At 51.8% G+C, this 16,230-nt stretch overlaps 1 protein-coding gene across 1 annotated transcript; it reads right to left on the bottom strand.

Moving 5' to 3' along the window:
- Window positions 1-3,023: 3,023 nt before the first annotated feature.
- LOC115390284 (axin-2-like) lies at window positions 3,024-16,014 on the bottom strand. Its single transcript, XM_030094085.1, has 10 exons — window positions 15,810-16,014; window positions 13,980-14,928; window positions 11,205-11,345; window positions 8,558-8,660; window positions 6,212-6,352; window positions 5,214-5,638; window positions 4,972-5,121; window positions 4,619-4,856; window positions 4,388-4,492; window positions 3,024-3,152 (listed from the first exon to the last, which is right to left on the bottom strand). The coding sequence occupies exons 2-10, from the start codon at window positions 14,804-14,806 to the stop codon at window positions 3,147-3,149; spliced, it is 2,136 nt and encodes a 711-aa protein (XP_029949945.1). The 5' UTR covers window positions 14,807-14,928; window positions 15,810-16,014; the 3' UTR covers window positions 3,024-3,146.
- Between the last annotated feature and the right edge of the window lie 216 nt (window positions 16,015-16,230).

The following is a 16,230-nucleotide window of genomic DNA, read 5'->3' as shown; positions in this document are numbered from 1 at the left end:
CATGGAAACGGGCATCGTTTCAGATCGCTGTGCCGTCTAAACGTGAAACTTTTCTGAATTAAAAAATGTAAAATCACTCGGTTTCACTAGAAACGTTGCGGTCCTAGCGGTTCTTCAGACGCCGTCCCTGAAACCCTCCCACTGCCAGACGTAAGACTCCGGCTGCTGGACAGGCACTCTGAGCCACGTGACTGTTAGCTTGCCCACGGGCACTTCGACAGGGCTGATTGAAGACACCCGTTCTGCCAGTGGAGCCCCGCTCGCCCCCCGCCTTGGAAAGCGTGGAGCGTAGGTGAGAGACGGGGTGGAAAAAAAAAAAAAAAGAAAAAAGAAAGCTGACAGAGTGGCAGCAGAGAGCATCTGGTACATTTGATCGGGTTTTTAAAGAGCTTTGAGGCACCTACACCACCACTTTTACATATACACACTGGCACACGGCTCCCTTTAAGTCCAAATCAAACACACACACACGCAAACAACACACACACACACACACAGCAGAAAGTGGATCCTGCTCAAAACAACTTAGTCATCGCCTTCAACGCCATCCCCGCTCACGTCAAAGGCAGCGGCCGACTCCGCATCACAAACACACACCCGGCTCCCCGTCCACTTCATCCTGACACATGCCCCTCTGTCCTGCAAGGTCTTATTAAAGTTGAAGGGTTAATTAGAGGCTGTCTTAAGGCGCCCCCCCCCCCCCCGGCCCCGCCCCCGGCCCCGCCCCCCCCTCCACGGCACCCCCGACCCTCCTCGTGTCTCCATGGCTTCTAATTGGGCTGGCTGTCAAATGAAGGGCCTTTCTGTCACACAGGGTTGACATTTCAGGTGCCTGAGAGTCTGCAAGACCACACTGACTACACACACACACACACACACACACACCACACCACACACACCTTTGGGCAGCCCTCCGATCACCAGGAGAGAACAGAGGAGAAAAAAGAAGACGGAGCAGGAGGACGGCGGAGGGGGGAGGCGGCAGAGCGAGGCGGTCCTCGGCTCGCCGACTGTGGCGTGATGGGCGAGTCTGAGGGGCTTTACCCGGAGTGGCGTGGGGGGCACTGCTCAGACAGTGCTCCCGAGGTCAGGGTCAACTCGCTAGCCACTCTTCTTCTTCTCTCAAGCAGAGATAACTCCCAGGGTGAGCCGGGTCCCAGTCGCTGTGAAGTCCTCATGCAGCTCCTAATATGTTTCTCCTCTCTACTTTAAACCCAGCAAAAAGAGCAGCGGGAGGGGATTTAATGATAAGCGTTGTAATGGAAAATGCCTCATTTTGCCCGTGTGTGCCTGCGTTTGAATATAAAAAAGGGAGAAAAGAAAAGAAAAAATGTGTGTGTTGAGGGGGGAGTCGGAGTTTTATGAGCTCAGCTTCCAGTCTTCACAACACACGTGCACGGAAATCGTACACACACTCTGATTTCCATGTTGATTGTAATTACACACAAGTGAAGAGAAATCACAGCTGAGGCTTTCTGCTGCTCCGCGCTCTTCCGTGGGACAAATTAAAGCTCGCAGAGGGAAATCTTTCCATCGCGCTCGCAGCGCAAACTGTCACTTCCATGCCAGGCCACCAGTAGGCCGCTGTGTTTTCTGTGTGTGCACGTCACGCAGATGCTCAAGATAACTCCTGGCACTGTTTTGCCCCGGTTTGCCGTTAACATGACGAGCTCCAAACTGAAACGCTTCAGTCCTCTAAACGTTTAAAAATGATTATTGTTTCCATGGAAGTAGCAGAAACATTGAAAATAATGTAATTTTCATGTGTTTTTCCCTCATATCCATCTACTGAGCATGAGCAGAACAACACCACTGATGTTGTGTGAAACGCACCAAAAACACAAGGAAAGTTTCCCATTTTCCTCTTCAAAGTGTTGTGTTTTAAAACGGGGCCTGAATAAAATCTTCCCCCCTCTCAGAAGAAATCTCCACACTTTCCCTGACTAATATCTGAGAGTCATCCCTTTGTTCCAGACAGATAGGCAGAAGCAGTCTCTCCACTGGAACATGTTTTATGTGGCAGGATTTTTCTCTCCTCACAACATCTGGCACCAATATCGTCTGGCAGCGCGGCGGCGGACTGTTCTCCGCTGTGCCGCTGCCATGTCCAAATGAACCAGCTCCACACATTCTGCCGCCGCGGCAGCCGACGCCGGCCCCGCCCCCCCCTCCCGAAGAGTTATGGGATAGCAGGGGTGCGATGACTTGTTTTCTCTCCCTCGCCTAACAAGCAGATGTGCTAAAAGCTGATGTTGAAGTCACGGGCTGGCGAGCTGCGAGTGCCGCGGAGAGGGCGCAGAAACCTACGCAGCAGCGATTCCATGAAGCCGGCCTGGACGTCTTCCAGCACCTCCTCGTGCGAGAAGTCTTGATCTGACTGGCTATTATTATATTCGAAATTACCCGACAAGTCTATACTTTGTTTAGGAATTTCCCCTTATCATGCAGCGCGCTGGCTGTCATTAGGGGAAGAAGGTGCTCGCAGCATTTGATTTTAATGCCTGATGCAACAGTGTGGGAGGAGGAATTTGAAGGCCTTGCAATGGTCTTTGTGCACAAAATAAAATGGCCCGGGCTTCAAAGCCATATTTATTAAGGCTGCCTTAGCATGGAAATCAGTACCAGATGTGAGAAAAAAAATTTGCTCCAGCTCCCCCCTGCTGCCCCCCTTCTGCCGCTCTCAGCTCTGAATCCAGGGGATCAGCGCGCTTCTTTCACTCACGCGCATCAGACGAGCAACATTTTTACACCCAGACCGTCCGGGTGAAAATGTAAAGCTTTCGTAGTGTTTCCCGAGTCCGTTTACACGACAACGAAGTTTAGAGCCACTGAAAATGCAACTTTGTGAAGACAAAGTGGGAACTTTCCAGAAAATCGCTTCGACCTCCGACCTCAGGAATAACCAGCAGTTCTGCACATGCTCAGTAGACAGACAGTAAGAAAAGTGTTTTCCCCTGAGAGTCGTGTTCACTCGAAGCGTTGCGGCGTGAACGAGCCCCGGGTGTCCTGACAGTCGGCATATTTACCGGTAGTTGCCTTTCTTGCTGAGCTGTTCCTTGAAGTGACCCAAGGTGAGGCAGTGGGTCTTCATCATGCTGCGATAGGGGATCTCCTCGCCACAGAAGAAGTAGGTGACCACCAGTTCTTTAGACCTGCGTCACACAAAAGGAGAACCTGTTAGAGGGGAGTGACGGCTGATCCGCTCTGAAGACTCTGATGCTCAGATTTCTACGACAATGTCAACTTTCTTCAATGTTACTGTGCATTTTTCATGGTACTGTTACAATCGGACGGTGGTACTGCAGAAGTCCTGACAGCCACCAGAGTGACTCATATATCTAAACAAAGTTTAATTTCTCAGCTTTCTGGTAGTTTTTGAACTGTGCAGCTATCATAAACACTGTTTGAGTCTGGATGATTAGAAGGATGCACGCCAAATCCATCAACACTGATCAGACAGGACTATAAGGGTAATTTAAATCCGCGGATATTCATCATTCTAACATCATAGTGCAGTTAAAAAAATGTTCATTCACAGTCACTTTATGTTGCATTTTTATAAAGAGTCTGTTGAAATGCATTTAACTCACCAAAAATCACTATTTCTACCTTCAAAAAGACTTATGACGAAGTAAACTGGATTGTTTGCAAAAACATTTCCTGTATATCAAAGTACAGGCTGGAAGTGTGTCTTCAAAAATCTAACGTGCGCTGTGCACACTTCATTCACTCCAACACAGATTAGAGTGACTGAGAGCGCCACAGATTAAAACCATTCTTTAAAAAAGGACAGAAACAAATTCAGTTTTCTGGTTTGTGCTATATTTATTTATCTTTATGACCAATTGAATGACTGAGTGACTTGTTATTGAAGCTTTCATTTCAAAGTGCACTTTAGAAACATGAAACCACCAGACGTGGCCGTGAGGCATCAACCCGACCACTGGAGCGCAGCTCAACGGCACACGTGAAGTGGGCAGATGTTGAATAACCAGCAGCAACTTCTGCTGGGCTCCGGCGGTGAAGAGTGTGTGTGGAAGAGTGTGTGGTTGGGAGTGGGTGGGAAGTTCGGATTCCATATTAAAGCATGTTTAATCTTAAATGATTAAAAAGTGAGAGAAGAGGAGTTCAAAGACGAAGCGATGCTGACTCACAGCATCTCGCTTTGAAGACACGAGCGAGGAAATCTGGAGGAAGAGGGCGGAAACACGAGCTTGGAAAGCAAAGGGAATGCTCAGGGAAAAAAAAAAGAAGACGCATCCAAGGGTGGAATGAAATGAGAAAGACAGAGATGAGAGGAGAGGAGCAGCAGGAACAGAGACGGGGTTGTCCCGTTCGAAAGAGAAGAAGAAGAAGAAGAAGAAGAAGAAGAAGAAGAAGGCCGTACTCGTCTGTCTGGAGTCCAGGGCTGGCGAGCGAGCTGCATCCAGGCGGGAAGGCAGCTGTTGGATGGCTCCGGTCTCTCTGAAGGCAGCTGGCTGCTGTTGAATGCCTGTCAAAGCCAACATATTAATGACTGATCAGCTAACACACCGCTGGACGTCACTCCGAATGTGGAAAATGAGTCAGGAGCACGTAAAGCTTAATGCTCCTCCTGCCAGCAGCCCAGCTTCCTCACCTTTGCTTTGGGGGCTTGGAAACCTCCTCCAGCCTCCGGCAGGCCTCCTCCAGCTGTGCCAGGGTGTTGGGCGGAGGTAGCGGTGGCATGGCGGGGGTCCTGGATGAACGGGTGGCCGGGGTGATGGCCGCGGAGGTGAACCCCGTTGCCGATGCCGCCTCCGCCCCAGGAGGAGTTGGTCCGGCCGGGCGGGGGTTTGGAGTCAAGTGGGTTGGACTTCTTTAGGCCTTGAGTGCTGCTGAGATGAAAAGACGACGGGATCGAGTCACGTTGAGAACGCTCAACAGTGAGAAAGCACTGAAGTGGTCTGAACTGGGACCAGCGGACGTGACGGTTCCTGGCCGAACCCTCACCTGTGTGGTTTGTGCTTGCCCTGCCTCTCGCTCTCCAGGATCCACTGCCAAACATTCTGAGAGCGGTCGGTGGCGACGAGGGGGAGGCGCGGCGAGGTCACGCCCTCATCGGAGGCCTTCAGCGGCCGTCTGGACAAAGTGCTGCAGCGACTGGAGGCAGGAAAGAGGCGGGTTAGAGACGAGCGGCACGGCATGGCGGGCCAGATCCGACCCGGAGGGACACGAGGAGGAGCTGCACTCACGCAGGTGTGAAGTCGGAATAGTTGGCGCCCCCTTGAGGGCAGAGGCACTGCACGTGCTGAGCCGCCTCGGCCTCGATCTGCTCCTTGGTCTTGGGCCCAGCGTGGTGATGGTGGATGTAGTGGTGGTGGATGTGCTTGGTGGACGGCCTGCCTGCCACCAGGACCTTGGGCGACCCGGTGTAAGCACCAAAGAAGGGTCCGGAGTGTCCGGGGGACACCGCGGCGGCCGTCCGGTCCGGCGACCGTGAGCGTGGCGAGTGGCGGACGACGCCCGGCGACTGGCAGCCGGGCGTCTTGAGGACCCGGGACAGGTGCTCGTCCAGGATGGCCTGCGGATCCTCCTCGCACTGACTCCCGGCCGGGACCAGGGGCTGGTGGAGGGACGAGCTGCTGGCCGGGTCGCTGCTCTCCTCCCTCTCCTCCTCCTGCACACATCAAACAGTTTTTTTTTTTTTAAAGTTGAGGCGACTGATGCAGGAAGTCACACGTGGAGAGAGCAGCCAGCAAAGGAATTCATGTCTCAGCTTACACTAACTTATATCTATCGTCCTCTGAAGTCAGCGAGAGCAAACGCCTGGATAACTTGATTTGAGTTTCCTTTTTGCCGCACTGTTATCTTCGCTAACAGGCTTTGGGTGCGCTTCATCTATAATGCAGAGTGTGCCTGTGCCTCACAAAGAGACTGGCACTACACATATTCAGCAAACGTGCCACTGGAGAGTAACTAAGTGCTAACTATTTGAAGGAACTTCAAGTGTGTCTAGAAACATAAGTTTGAAAGTTCCTCCAGATGAAATAGTGCGGGACACAGAGGGAAAAGGGAAGAAGTGGGTAAACCAAGACAGACTTTTAAATCCCTCGGTCTGCACCCTGTTCTTCGACATGCTAAAAGCTAGCATGAGGGCTTTTGTAGTGCGGCATAGGAGCGTCATCCTGAGCCAACTCGGATATAAGTTTGAGTTTCCGGGCTGAGCGGGAGTGTGTCGGGGGAGCCGCACCTCCTGGATCTGCTGCAGTCTCTCCTCCAGTGAACTCATGGTGTCCTGCTCCCGCTTCAGCTTCTCCAGCCGGGCGATGAGCTGGGCGGCGAAGGCCGACGGCTCCACGGGGGTCATTTCCTTGGGCAGCCGGTACGTCCTCTGCAGGAGAAGCGACACGCGGGGACAGGCTCGTTAATGCGTGTGTGTGTGTGTGTGTGGGAGTGTGACTGCTCAGTGTTTGTGATGGATGCAATATGGTGCATTAATCCGCTGCCCTTGCCCTAATCCTACCCCGTTCCAAAAAGCCTGCTACTATTCCAAAAAGGTCTAATCCACATGCCCTTGCCCCCGGGCTAACCCGAACCTCCTCCGCTGCCCGTCCCTCCCCAGATCTCCGTGTGCCCGGCGCCCTCGGCGGTGCCAGGCTGCCGGGCGGGCGGGGGGGGGGGGGAGACGGGGGTAGCGGGGACGGGGTAGCAGTTGGTCTCGCTCGGAGGGGAGGCCCCCTGCCTGCACCCTCTGTAGCCCGACCAAGCCATCAGCCCGGCTGCTTCTGAAGTCAGCACACTTCAAAGGGCCCTTGTCAAACATCAAACGCACACTAGGGGTGGAGGGACACGCGGCTTTAAATCTCCGAATAAAAGCCAGATATCGACAGAGAAGAGAGAGTGGGGAAGAAGAAGGGAGAGGGAGACAAAATTAACAGCATGAAAAAAGGGGAAGAGGATTGAGATGTGCGTTGGTGAAGTGGCAATGGTGGCAGAGAGAGAGAGAGAGAGAGAGAGAGAGAGAGAGAGAGAGAGAGAGAGAGAGAGAGAGAGGGAGAGAGGGAGGAGGGAAGGATAGAGGAGTCAAATACTGGGAAGATCTGAAGGGAAGTAGTAATTTATTTCCCGGCTGCATGCAGGGCAGCTCAGAGGTACTCTAGTCACATTATCCTCCTTTTTCTTTAACTATATGCGCCGGCTTCTCTCTCTCTCCCTTTCTTACTTTTTTGTTATTTGGCACACTGGCTTTCTTGATTTTGACTCTTTTTTTTTGTTGTTCCTCTCATCTCTTTGTAGACACGATGAAGGGAAGAAGAAGAAAGGCAAGCGGAGCTGCTGGCAAAGGAGCGCCAGCCCTGCACGGGGCCCCCGCTGCCTGGGGCTGGTGCATCATGGGAGACAGAGCCATCTCCAAATCAGGAGGGAGACATTAAAGGAGTGCAAGTGGGAAAGGAAAAGAGAGAGAGAGAGAGAGAGAGAGGGAGGGAGGGAGAGAAACTGGGAGAATAGACAACACACTGTCAAACGCATGCACAAACACACACAACTCTTCCACACACACATACCTGTGTTTGGATCTGAAGACAAAAGAATTTCAGATTTGTTTTTTCACGTCTCCTTTACCTCCTAACCCGTGTCAGACTGTGCTGACCCAGTTCCTTAAACCTTCTCACAACAACTTCAGCAGGTCCAAAAAGCCTCAGATTCAGAGAACACACACTGTCTGACCCAAATACTAATGGGAGCAGATTGAAGGGAAGTGGGACTGAAGAGCGATGCTCCTCCTTTTCAACGCGGCCAGTTCACCGAGGGCCTCGTTCACACCACGGCGCTTCAAGAGGAAACGCTTTGATTCTGTCTTTATGTTTCAGAAAAGTTTCAGGTTGACGTCGGGCCACTATTTGGTGCTGTTGTTCGTTTTCGTCATGAAACCACAGAGAAAAACACACTCCAAAGAACAATGGAGAACACAGACGTTCATATGGACAGAACTCCGAGCTGGACTGTTAATACGGTGACTGTCAAGTCTAAAACTAGGAGAATCTGGACTGGAACCAGGACCAGGACCAGGAGGATCTGGACTGGGAGTCATGACACGATATAAGGAAACCACTGATCTGATTGCCTGGATACTGAGCATCATGTGCTCCAGATGGAGCTCAAGCATTTTCAGATATGTTTCTGTGTCTCTGAGCACCGTTTTCATGTGAATGGAACCTAAAATATTAGATGGCGGCGACAAACAAAGACGACTACACAAGTTCAGGTTAAGAGTCTGCAACGGGGAAAGGAGGGTGTCAGTGTGTGTGTGTGTGTGTGTGTGTGTGTGTGTGTGTGTGCTGGGGGGGCTGGAAACAGCAGAAGATGAAGTGGTATGCAAATGCCGCCTTTCATTTACTGAGACTTTTATATGAAAACGAGCGCCGGGAATGAAATATAGTATTCTGTCACAACACCAGCTCTGGAAATAAATAAAGAAATAAAACCAAGTGGAACTTCTGGAGGGAATCGGGGCCGAGCCGTCTCAGAAAAAAAAAAAAGTTTGCATTGATGGGACGGGAAGGCGCAGAGAGGGATGAGGAGTGGACGGACTCACGGGGAAGTGGGGCAGCGTGACCTGGCCGTTGATCTTGACGCTGCGATGCATCTCGCGCTGGATCTGCTTCTTGGTGCCCAGCTTGTACGGAGGGATCCCATCTCTGCAGAACGACAACATGAACATATATTTTTTTAAAAAAAGCTTTGAAAACGACCTCATTCACAGGGTGTTGTTTTGATTCGCAGTGATTCATCGTGCAGGTCACATTAGCACCATTAGCTTGTTTTTGTTAAGTAAAAAAAAAAAAAAGCCCCGAGGAGAGAGTTGATCACTGAAGTGACCGACACCCAGTAATCACCCACTGGGCACATTACTGCTAAATCAAAAGGCCAGAGAGCCCTTGAAGCCGAGGCAACAACAAAAAAAACGCATAACAAAACATGGCGGGACAATGGCGGGGGTATGCTAAACATCTCGCTGCAGGCTTCAAAGGAAAACCCCGCCGCCGAGATGACATCCGTCTGCGTCAACTCCGACAGCGGTGCTTTAACACGGGCAGGAATTAAAGTTGGAGAGTACTTCAGACTGCGGCGTGCTAGCAAACGCTGCTAAAGTGCTGCTGTCTTTGTAGCTCTGACATATTAATATGAAACCCGAGATAAAGCTCTGAATGCTCGTAGTCTCCGGACAATTAGGCATTTATTCTGGGAATCTCATTCTCCATTTTCATTCTGTCTGCTAGCTTTTCCAGTCAGTTGCCACTTAAGCTGGGCCAATTATCTTGGCCGTTTTGGCTGCTCAGAAGTGTCTGACCTAGCCCAAACGCTACTTTTTCTGCTGCCTCTTTGAAATCTCACACTCATGCACATATGCACCCGCTGCCATCTTCGTTTGGCAAGCGCTCCGCTGCGAGCCTCTGATCTCAGCAACATCAAAAGGCTGGTTTGTAAGATAAGGTAATGTTTGAAGTTGGTGCAGCAGCATTCCCCAGCGTCCAAGTAAATCCATAAATAAGATATAAGCAAAAAGAGAAAAAAATCCCCCCCACCCTTTTTCTTCCTCTGCCCCCCCTTCCCAAATCCTTCTCTTCTTGTTCTTTATCTGGGAAATGAGATTCAAATTTGCAGTGTGTCTTTTAACCACTATGAAAGGACGCACTAATCAAATTGTTCCCTCGTATGAGAGCTCAGGACAAGGACGGGAGCGATCTGTGCGGAAGACCTTGGTGAGAGCGGCTCACAGAGGATGACTTTGGCACACAATTAGCTCGCTCCTCCACTGTAACCATCTGACAAAGTTCTGCAAGTCACATTTCAGAGTGACATTGTCGAGAAGGATCACACAAAGGAGGCAGGCTGCGGAGGATCACCTGCAAACTCCAGCAGCCACAATCAATTCATGGCAAACTGCACCCCTGGGACTACAAGCCATCATCCCTCAAGGCGCAGGAAGAAACACAGGAAACTCTTCAAAAGGGAGACTCAACGGCCCAGAGGAGCTCCCGCGTTAACAAGAACCCCAAACTTAGCCGTGAAGCGCCGTTCCCAAACAAAAGCTCCCCGACTTCCCCCTCGCTAACTATGTTTTTATCGGCCGGCGGCTCCGTCCCCGCCCGGCGGGGCCGTGTGACGGCCGGGCGCTTTGTCCGGGTCGGCGGAGGGAAAACAGCCCGGACTCTTTCATGGCTGCATGGGCCCTCACTTTATGGGGATCTCCTATTCAGTTGTGCAAGTCATTTTCAAAGCAGCCAGCCACCCTCTTATCCCGCTAAGCTCCCCTCACCTAACAATAGGCTGAAAGCGATTCAGTTAAGCCCTTTATACTCCGTGCACTTTATTTTCTCACTCCCTTGCACTTGGAGCCTCGGCACTCCCGCGATTGGCCCGGCGGGGCGAAGGGGACGCCGCGGAGGGGCGGGCGGGTGTGCGCAGGGTGTCCCGGCTCGGCCAGAGGGAGTTCCTTATGTCTTGTCCCAAAGTCTAGAAATGAGTAACCCCTGTGAAAGCCTTGCAGACACATGATCTCAGCACGCCGCAGAGGCCAGTGGCAGGAAACCGACCCACCATGTGAGTAAGCCTTCTTTCATTTGGTGCCAACATTTTTCAATGAGTTTGTCTTGAGGCCCGAATGGCCACTTCCCTCCCTCCCCCTCTCCTGCAGCTCTTCAAAGGGAAACAGCGATTAGATAATATGAAAAAAACAAGTCTGTTGTGGCAGAAGGGTGGGTGGGATGGATACATATCAACTTTGAGGAAAATGAGGCAACGCCCCCACCCACATCAAGACGGTCTCATTCTTTCTGCCTTCACTCCAGCCTGTAACCCATCAGAATAAACTTCAAAAGGTCTTCAGACATAATGACTTTCCCAGAGTTATCTCCCCGGAGGCCGCCGCAACAACTGCACATTAATAGAATTACCTGGAGTCAATCATAGAGGATAATTAAAATACATTACAGACCATTATTTCTCAACAGAGCGTTCCCAGAGCCCCGGGAAAAGCTGAGTGTTCAACTACAAGGCCAGAGAGTTTTCCCCTCACACCCCGAGACGTTTTCCTGGAAAGGCGCTGCCTGAAATCTGCTCCAGGTACGGCGAGATACAGTGGAAATAATGCAATCAACAGAGCGACTGGCAGCGGCGGCTGAGTGGAAATGAGGCTCCGGGACGGACGGACGGACGGACGGACGGACGGGCGGACTTACACGCTGCTGTCCGTCATGGACATGGAGTCGTCGGTGGTGGCATCGCTGGAGATCTCGCTGTCGTTGGCACTGGTGGCGGGGGCGAAGATGTAGCCGGAGTTGACGAAGTAGGGGCTGGCCGAGTCTCCCCGGCGGTGGGATCTGCAACGGCAAACACAAGCGCCTGGGTTTAATGACATGTGCTGCAAGCTGGGAAAAGTGACACGCGTTCATCTAAAACAGTGGGTGTCAAACATAAGGCCTGTGGCCCACAAGAGGCTCCAATCCGGCCGAACCACCAAAAAATTGAAGAAAATCTAGTTTGACTTAACAGTAGTGGACACAAAACAACACTGAGACGGCAGCTGAGAGGTCAGTGATCAAAGCTATCAAAGCTAGCTAACTAGCATTAGCCTCAAAGCCATGCTGTCAAAGGGGAGTTTAGAAAAAACACCCACAATGCAACAGCGAGAGGAGAAGCTTAGAGGACATTTCACGCTATTTTGCACCAGAAGGTTTCATTTAAAATACTTTTATTTTGAGAAAGGAGTCATTTTCTGTAGTAATTGTTTGTTTTTTGTGAAAATATCGGCATTTTGATCACATTTCTTCTGCGCCACAACAAAGAAAAACTTTAAAGTTTAGATCTAAAGGTTATTCTGGCGATATTTCACCGGTCCGGCCCACTCGGGATGAGGAACTGAAAGGTGTTTGACACCCCTGATCTGAAGGGACGACTGCAGTGTGTTTTCCTCATGCAGACTGTTTCACTGTCACGACCCTCTGAAGCACCGCAGGTCACACATTCACCGCTGGAGTGGCCTAAAGTGAGCAGACGTGCAGAATATCACTCCTTTTTCACTCTTCTACCACCTTCGCTGGGGTCTGTCTGATCGTCTTTCCTCACGGTGTTTTCTCCTCCGTGTTCTTCCACTTTTATCTCCCCTCCCTGCGATCATCCAGTCTGAGCCCCCCCCCCACTCCGCCCCTCCCTTTCCGACTCTCTCAGTCTTTCTACTCTCTCCTGCTGTGTTGCATTCCTGTTCCAGTAGTGGAGGGGGTGGACGAGGAAGAGGGAGAGGAAGGGGGAACTTGAGCTTTAAAGAGAGAGAGTGAGAAGGAGAGAGGAAAGGGGGAAGGAGGGCCCCTTTCTTTATGAGAATGCCTTCTGCCGGGAGTGCTGAGGAGAACCCCAGCATGACTAAAGCCGTAGGCCCCAAGCACAAACCTGACCTTTGGAAGGTCCACGCAAAGAGTCAGGTATTTAGCACAGCTGGGCTCTCTGCACAGCCCCCTCTCTCTCTCTCCATCTCTTTTCTTTCTTTCATGATCCCCCCTTCCTGTCTTCCCCCTTCCCCTCCTCTTGTCTCTCCCTGTCTCCCACCAAAGCATGCTTCGTCTCTGTCAGACAGATTTCTCCTTCAAAAAAGAAAAAGAAAAAAAAGAGAGAGATAAAAGTGCTGGACAGAAAAGAAAGAGGAAGGAAAAGAGTGACGCTCGCGATGTGTGAGAAAGCAGGATCAGTGGATGAAGCCAGGATATTTTGTTGTTGTGTTTTGTTTTTTTTTTTAATCACTTTGGAGTCGAGTGTTGGAAGTTTCTCAGGGAGAGGAGGAAAAAAAAAGGATCTGTGCTGTGGCAAAATTAGTTCCACATGTTTGAGATGGAAATTGGTTGACCTAAAGAGACGGTGCGGGGTTAGAGGGGGGCTCCGTCCCTCCCGCCGCTCCTCTCTCTGTGAAAAACAAGAATGCAGCGGATCGCACCGGGACAGCAGGATGTGCCCACATGTCAACAAACCCGCTGCTTATTGGTTCCCAGCTCAACATGGCCACTTCCAACCGGACTCTGATCTTATCTGACATCTGCTCACATGAAGGATCCAACCCCCATCAGTGCTGAGGTGCTCCGATCACTCTATCAACGAGTCTGAAACACTGTCATGAAAGAAAGGACAGACACATGGAGACTGTCTGGATCTCTGCGCTCATTAACTGTTTGAGCAACTTGACAGGAAAAGTAAAGATTATCTAGAAATCACACTTTTCCTAGAAGCACAGCGCTCAAGACGTTGTCAGCCCTGTGAGTAATAATTGCATCCAGATGTGAGGACAAAAGTAGTTTGAGGAAAAAAAAAAGAAAAGAAAAAGTTTTAAGCAGCCTTTGATGAAGGCTCATGCATAAAATCCAGTTTCTGAAAATGTTCCTGGCTTGAAAAGATTTCAGCTGTTGGACAATGTGTGGGACGAGCTCTTAAGATAAAAAGCCCAAATGCTTTCCACAAACACTCCTGCTTTCATCTCTGACCAAGAGAACAATATCTCCGCTTGGCATAAGACTCCCTGCACAACTTCTTTCAACTCAGCGCCGCGCCAGCGTTCCTCCAGATTAGGGAGATTTTGAGACGGCGTGCAGGACCTGTGTGTGGCGCGGTGAGAACACACCGCATTGTTTAATGTAACGGCGGCGAGGATCGGCGTCTCAATCCGCTGCTGAACCGGAGGAAGGGTTTCAAAGCACAGGAAGCTGCAGCGAGCCGGCAGAGGGCTGCCTGCAAGACACCATTTACTTAAAAGGAAGGCTCAGATGCATTGATGTTTTGTACGCACCCCGCCCCTCCAGCCCCTCCACTAACTGCAAGGCAGGAGGGCACGAGCGCACAGGCACGCTCCTCCGAGACCCTTTGATCAGGTACCTTTACCCCTCTCCCTGAAATAACTGCCTTGTATCTAACGCTGCCGAGCTCCATAAGTGACGGCGAGTCTGGAAATCAACAGGGCGACCCGGGATGCTCACCTGCAGCTGCTCTCCAGCACCTCGGCCGCCGTCCGGATGGCGGCCGTGGCCCTCAGGTTCTTGGCGGACAGTCCGACCACGGAGCCCAGCGCCTTGGCCTTCAGGTCACCGCAGCTCCACTCCTCCTCCTCCATGAGGGGAGGAAGGTACCCGCACATGAGCTTCAGGCTGCTCAGGGCGCCGTGGTTCATGTACGCCGCGTTCTCGCAGCCGGTGCGCACGAACTCGAGGTATATGTCAGAGGTCAGGAACATCTGGTAGGCGTTCTCCTCCATGTGCGACTGGATCTCCGTCTGCGCCTGGTCGAACATGGCAGAGTCGATCTGTTGCTTCTTGATGCTATCCCTTATGAAGGTCTTGGTGGCCGGTTTCAGCTGCTTGGCGACGATGCTGTTGTTCTCGATGTACCGCTTGAAGATGACTTTGGCGACTCGCAGCGTTTTGGTATCCTTTAAGTCCATCTGCCTGAAGCCGCTGCAGGCGAACCAGAAGTCCAGCGTGTCCACGCAGTTCTCCCGCTCCAGGAACGTCTTGAAGAGGTGAGCCCCGTCCTGGTCGCCCAGGAGGAAATGCAGAGACTTGGTCCACCGGACCAGAGGCGAGTCCGGCGACGCGCTGCCCTCCGGCTCCCCGAGTCCGTCCTCGTTCCTCCGCGGCGTGCAGCCCGGAGGCGCGCCGCCGTCCTTCGCCCTGCTCTGCGCTCTCATTTTGGCAGCTCGGCCCGGGTTGTAGCATGACGCCTCTCCCTCCTCCCCCGGTACCGGAGGACGGGGAGCATCTTCTCGGAAGCTGCTGCTGCTGCTGTGCTCCGTCAGCGCCCTGCTCATGGCTCCAGCTCCGGCTGCGGCTCCGGCTCCGGCTCACACTGCCGCCGCGCCTCCACTGAGCTCCAGCCTAATCCTCCTCACTCTCTAAAAGCAGCGGGGGAGCTTCTCAGCTCCTCTTCACTCTGAAACACAAAGTATTGATCTAATCAAAGCCAGATCCTGCTGAACTTCAAAGAAAGACATCAAGTAAACAGTCCCTTTCAAACAGCCTCGCCGGGTTCACAGAGAAAGGAAATATGAAAGGCTCATTCCGTTTCATTTATCTATTTATAATCTAAATGAGAGATCAACTGCAGCCTACATTCTCAACGTGCATTGATCTGCCACATCAAAAACATTTTTTACAAGAATAATCAGCCACACTCTTCACCAAACCGGATTCTCACAACTGTGGCTTACACGTGTTTTCCTAACGAGTCCATGTCACAGGCTTCAACTCCAATTAATTCCCCAATCTGTTTCGGACGACCGTACCCTTCCCCTGTCTGCCTCTCTCTCTCTCTCTCTCTCTCTCACACACACACACACTCTCACACTCACAGACACAATCCCAGAAATGCAGAAAGCAGCTGCGTGTGATGTGCACCACAATGACCTGAAACGTTAACGCACGCGGGGTAAAAAGCCCCGCGGGAGAAGCCAGCCGCTCATGCGTAAATGCGAGCGATCAATCGCCTTAATGTCTGCCCCGGAAGGTTATTACGAGTCGCAGCCCCGCAACGTGTCTCAACTGTCAACGCGGAGGCAGACTTGGCGTTTCGCAGTCAAACATCACCCCCGCGCCCGAGCCGCGCCGCGCGGAGCGGAGCGGCGGCGCCAAACCGCGGGGTGACGGCGCGCACGAGCCGCCGCTGAAAAAACTAGCAAAAAGCAACAAAAAGCACCGGTGATTCTTCCATAAAGGCTCGACTAACAACCCTCCCCGTCTCACCTCTCCACCGCATGCAAGATATCCAGCGACCAGACCGCCACAGGCTGAACAAATGCGCGTGAATCAACGTACCATCGCAGAGGAGATCCAAACACGAGCGGAACGCCGGAAAAAAGTTGCGAAAATTACTCCATTTTCAGGCGAGGTGTTTACGATCCAAAACTCTCCGAAGAGTAATCCAACACAGAAGAAAAAAGGCAGCTGGGTCGTTCTACGAGCAGCCCGCTCCGTGCCACATGTGGAGTGTCTGTGCAAAACACGCGCTGTAGTTTGATGTACCCTGTCCCATCCAGGCTCTGACCTCAGAGGAGGCAGGCGCAGTCCCTATGTAGATCACCGGGGGTGTCAGAGGAAGGAGGGAGGGGGGCACAGCCCACTTTTTTCCCAGCCAGAAGACGCACCACCCCACAAATACTCCTCTTTTTTTTTTTAATCTGGGCTACACATTCATACATTCACCAGCGCGCCGCGCGCACACATAAGCTTCTTATCT

The sequence above is a fragment of the Salarias fasciatus genome, chromosome 6 (genome assembly GCF_902148845.1).
Source record: "Salarias fasciatus chromosome 6, fSalaFa1.1, whole genome shotgun sequence".
In the NCBI taxonomy this organism is placed as follows: Eukaryota; Metazoa; Chordata; class Actinopteri; order Blenniiformes; family Blenniidae; genus Salarias; species Salarias fasciatus.
The sequence above is the reverse complement of the archived record's forward strand: the minus strand, read 5'-3'. Positions and strand labels throughout refer to the sequence as shown.

Coding starts and splice junctions, on each gene's coding strand:
- LOC115390284 (XM_030094085.1), bottom strand. CDS start 14,806: ATGAGCAGGGCGCTGACGGAGCACAGCAGCAGCAGCAGCTTCCGAGAA. Junction 5,639..6,211: donor GACTGCAGCAGATCCAGGAG/GTGCGGCTCCCC, acceptor TGATGTGTGCAG/GAGGAGGAGAGGGAGGAGAG. Junction 4,493..4,618: donor TCCAAGCCCCCAAAGCAAAG/GTGAGGAAGCTG, acceptor TGGCTTTGACAG/GCATTCAACAGCAGCCAGCT.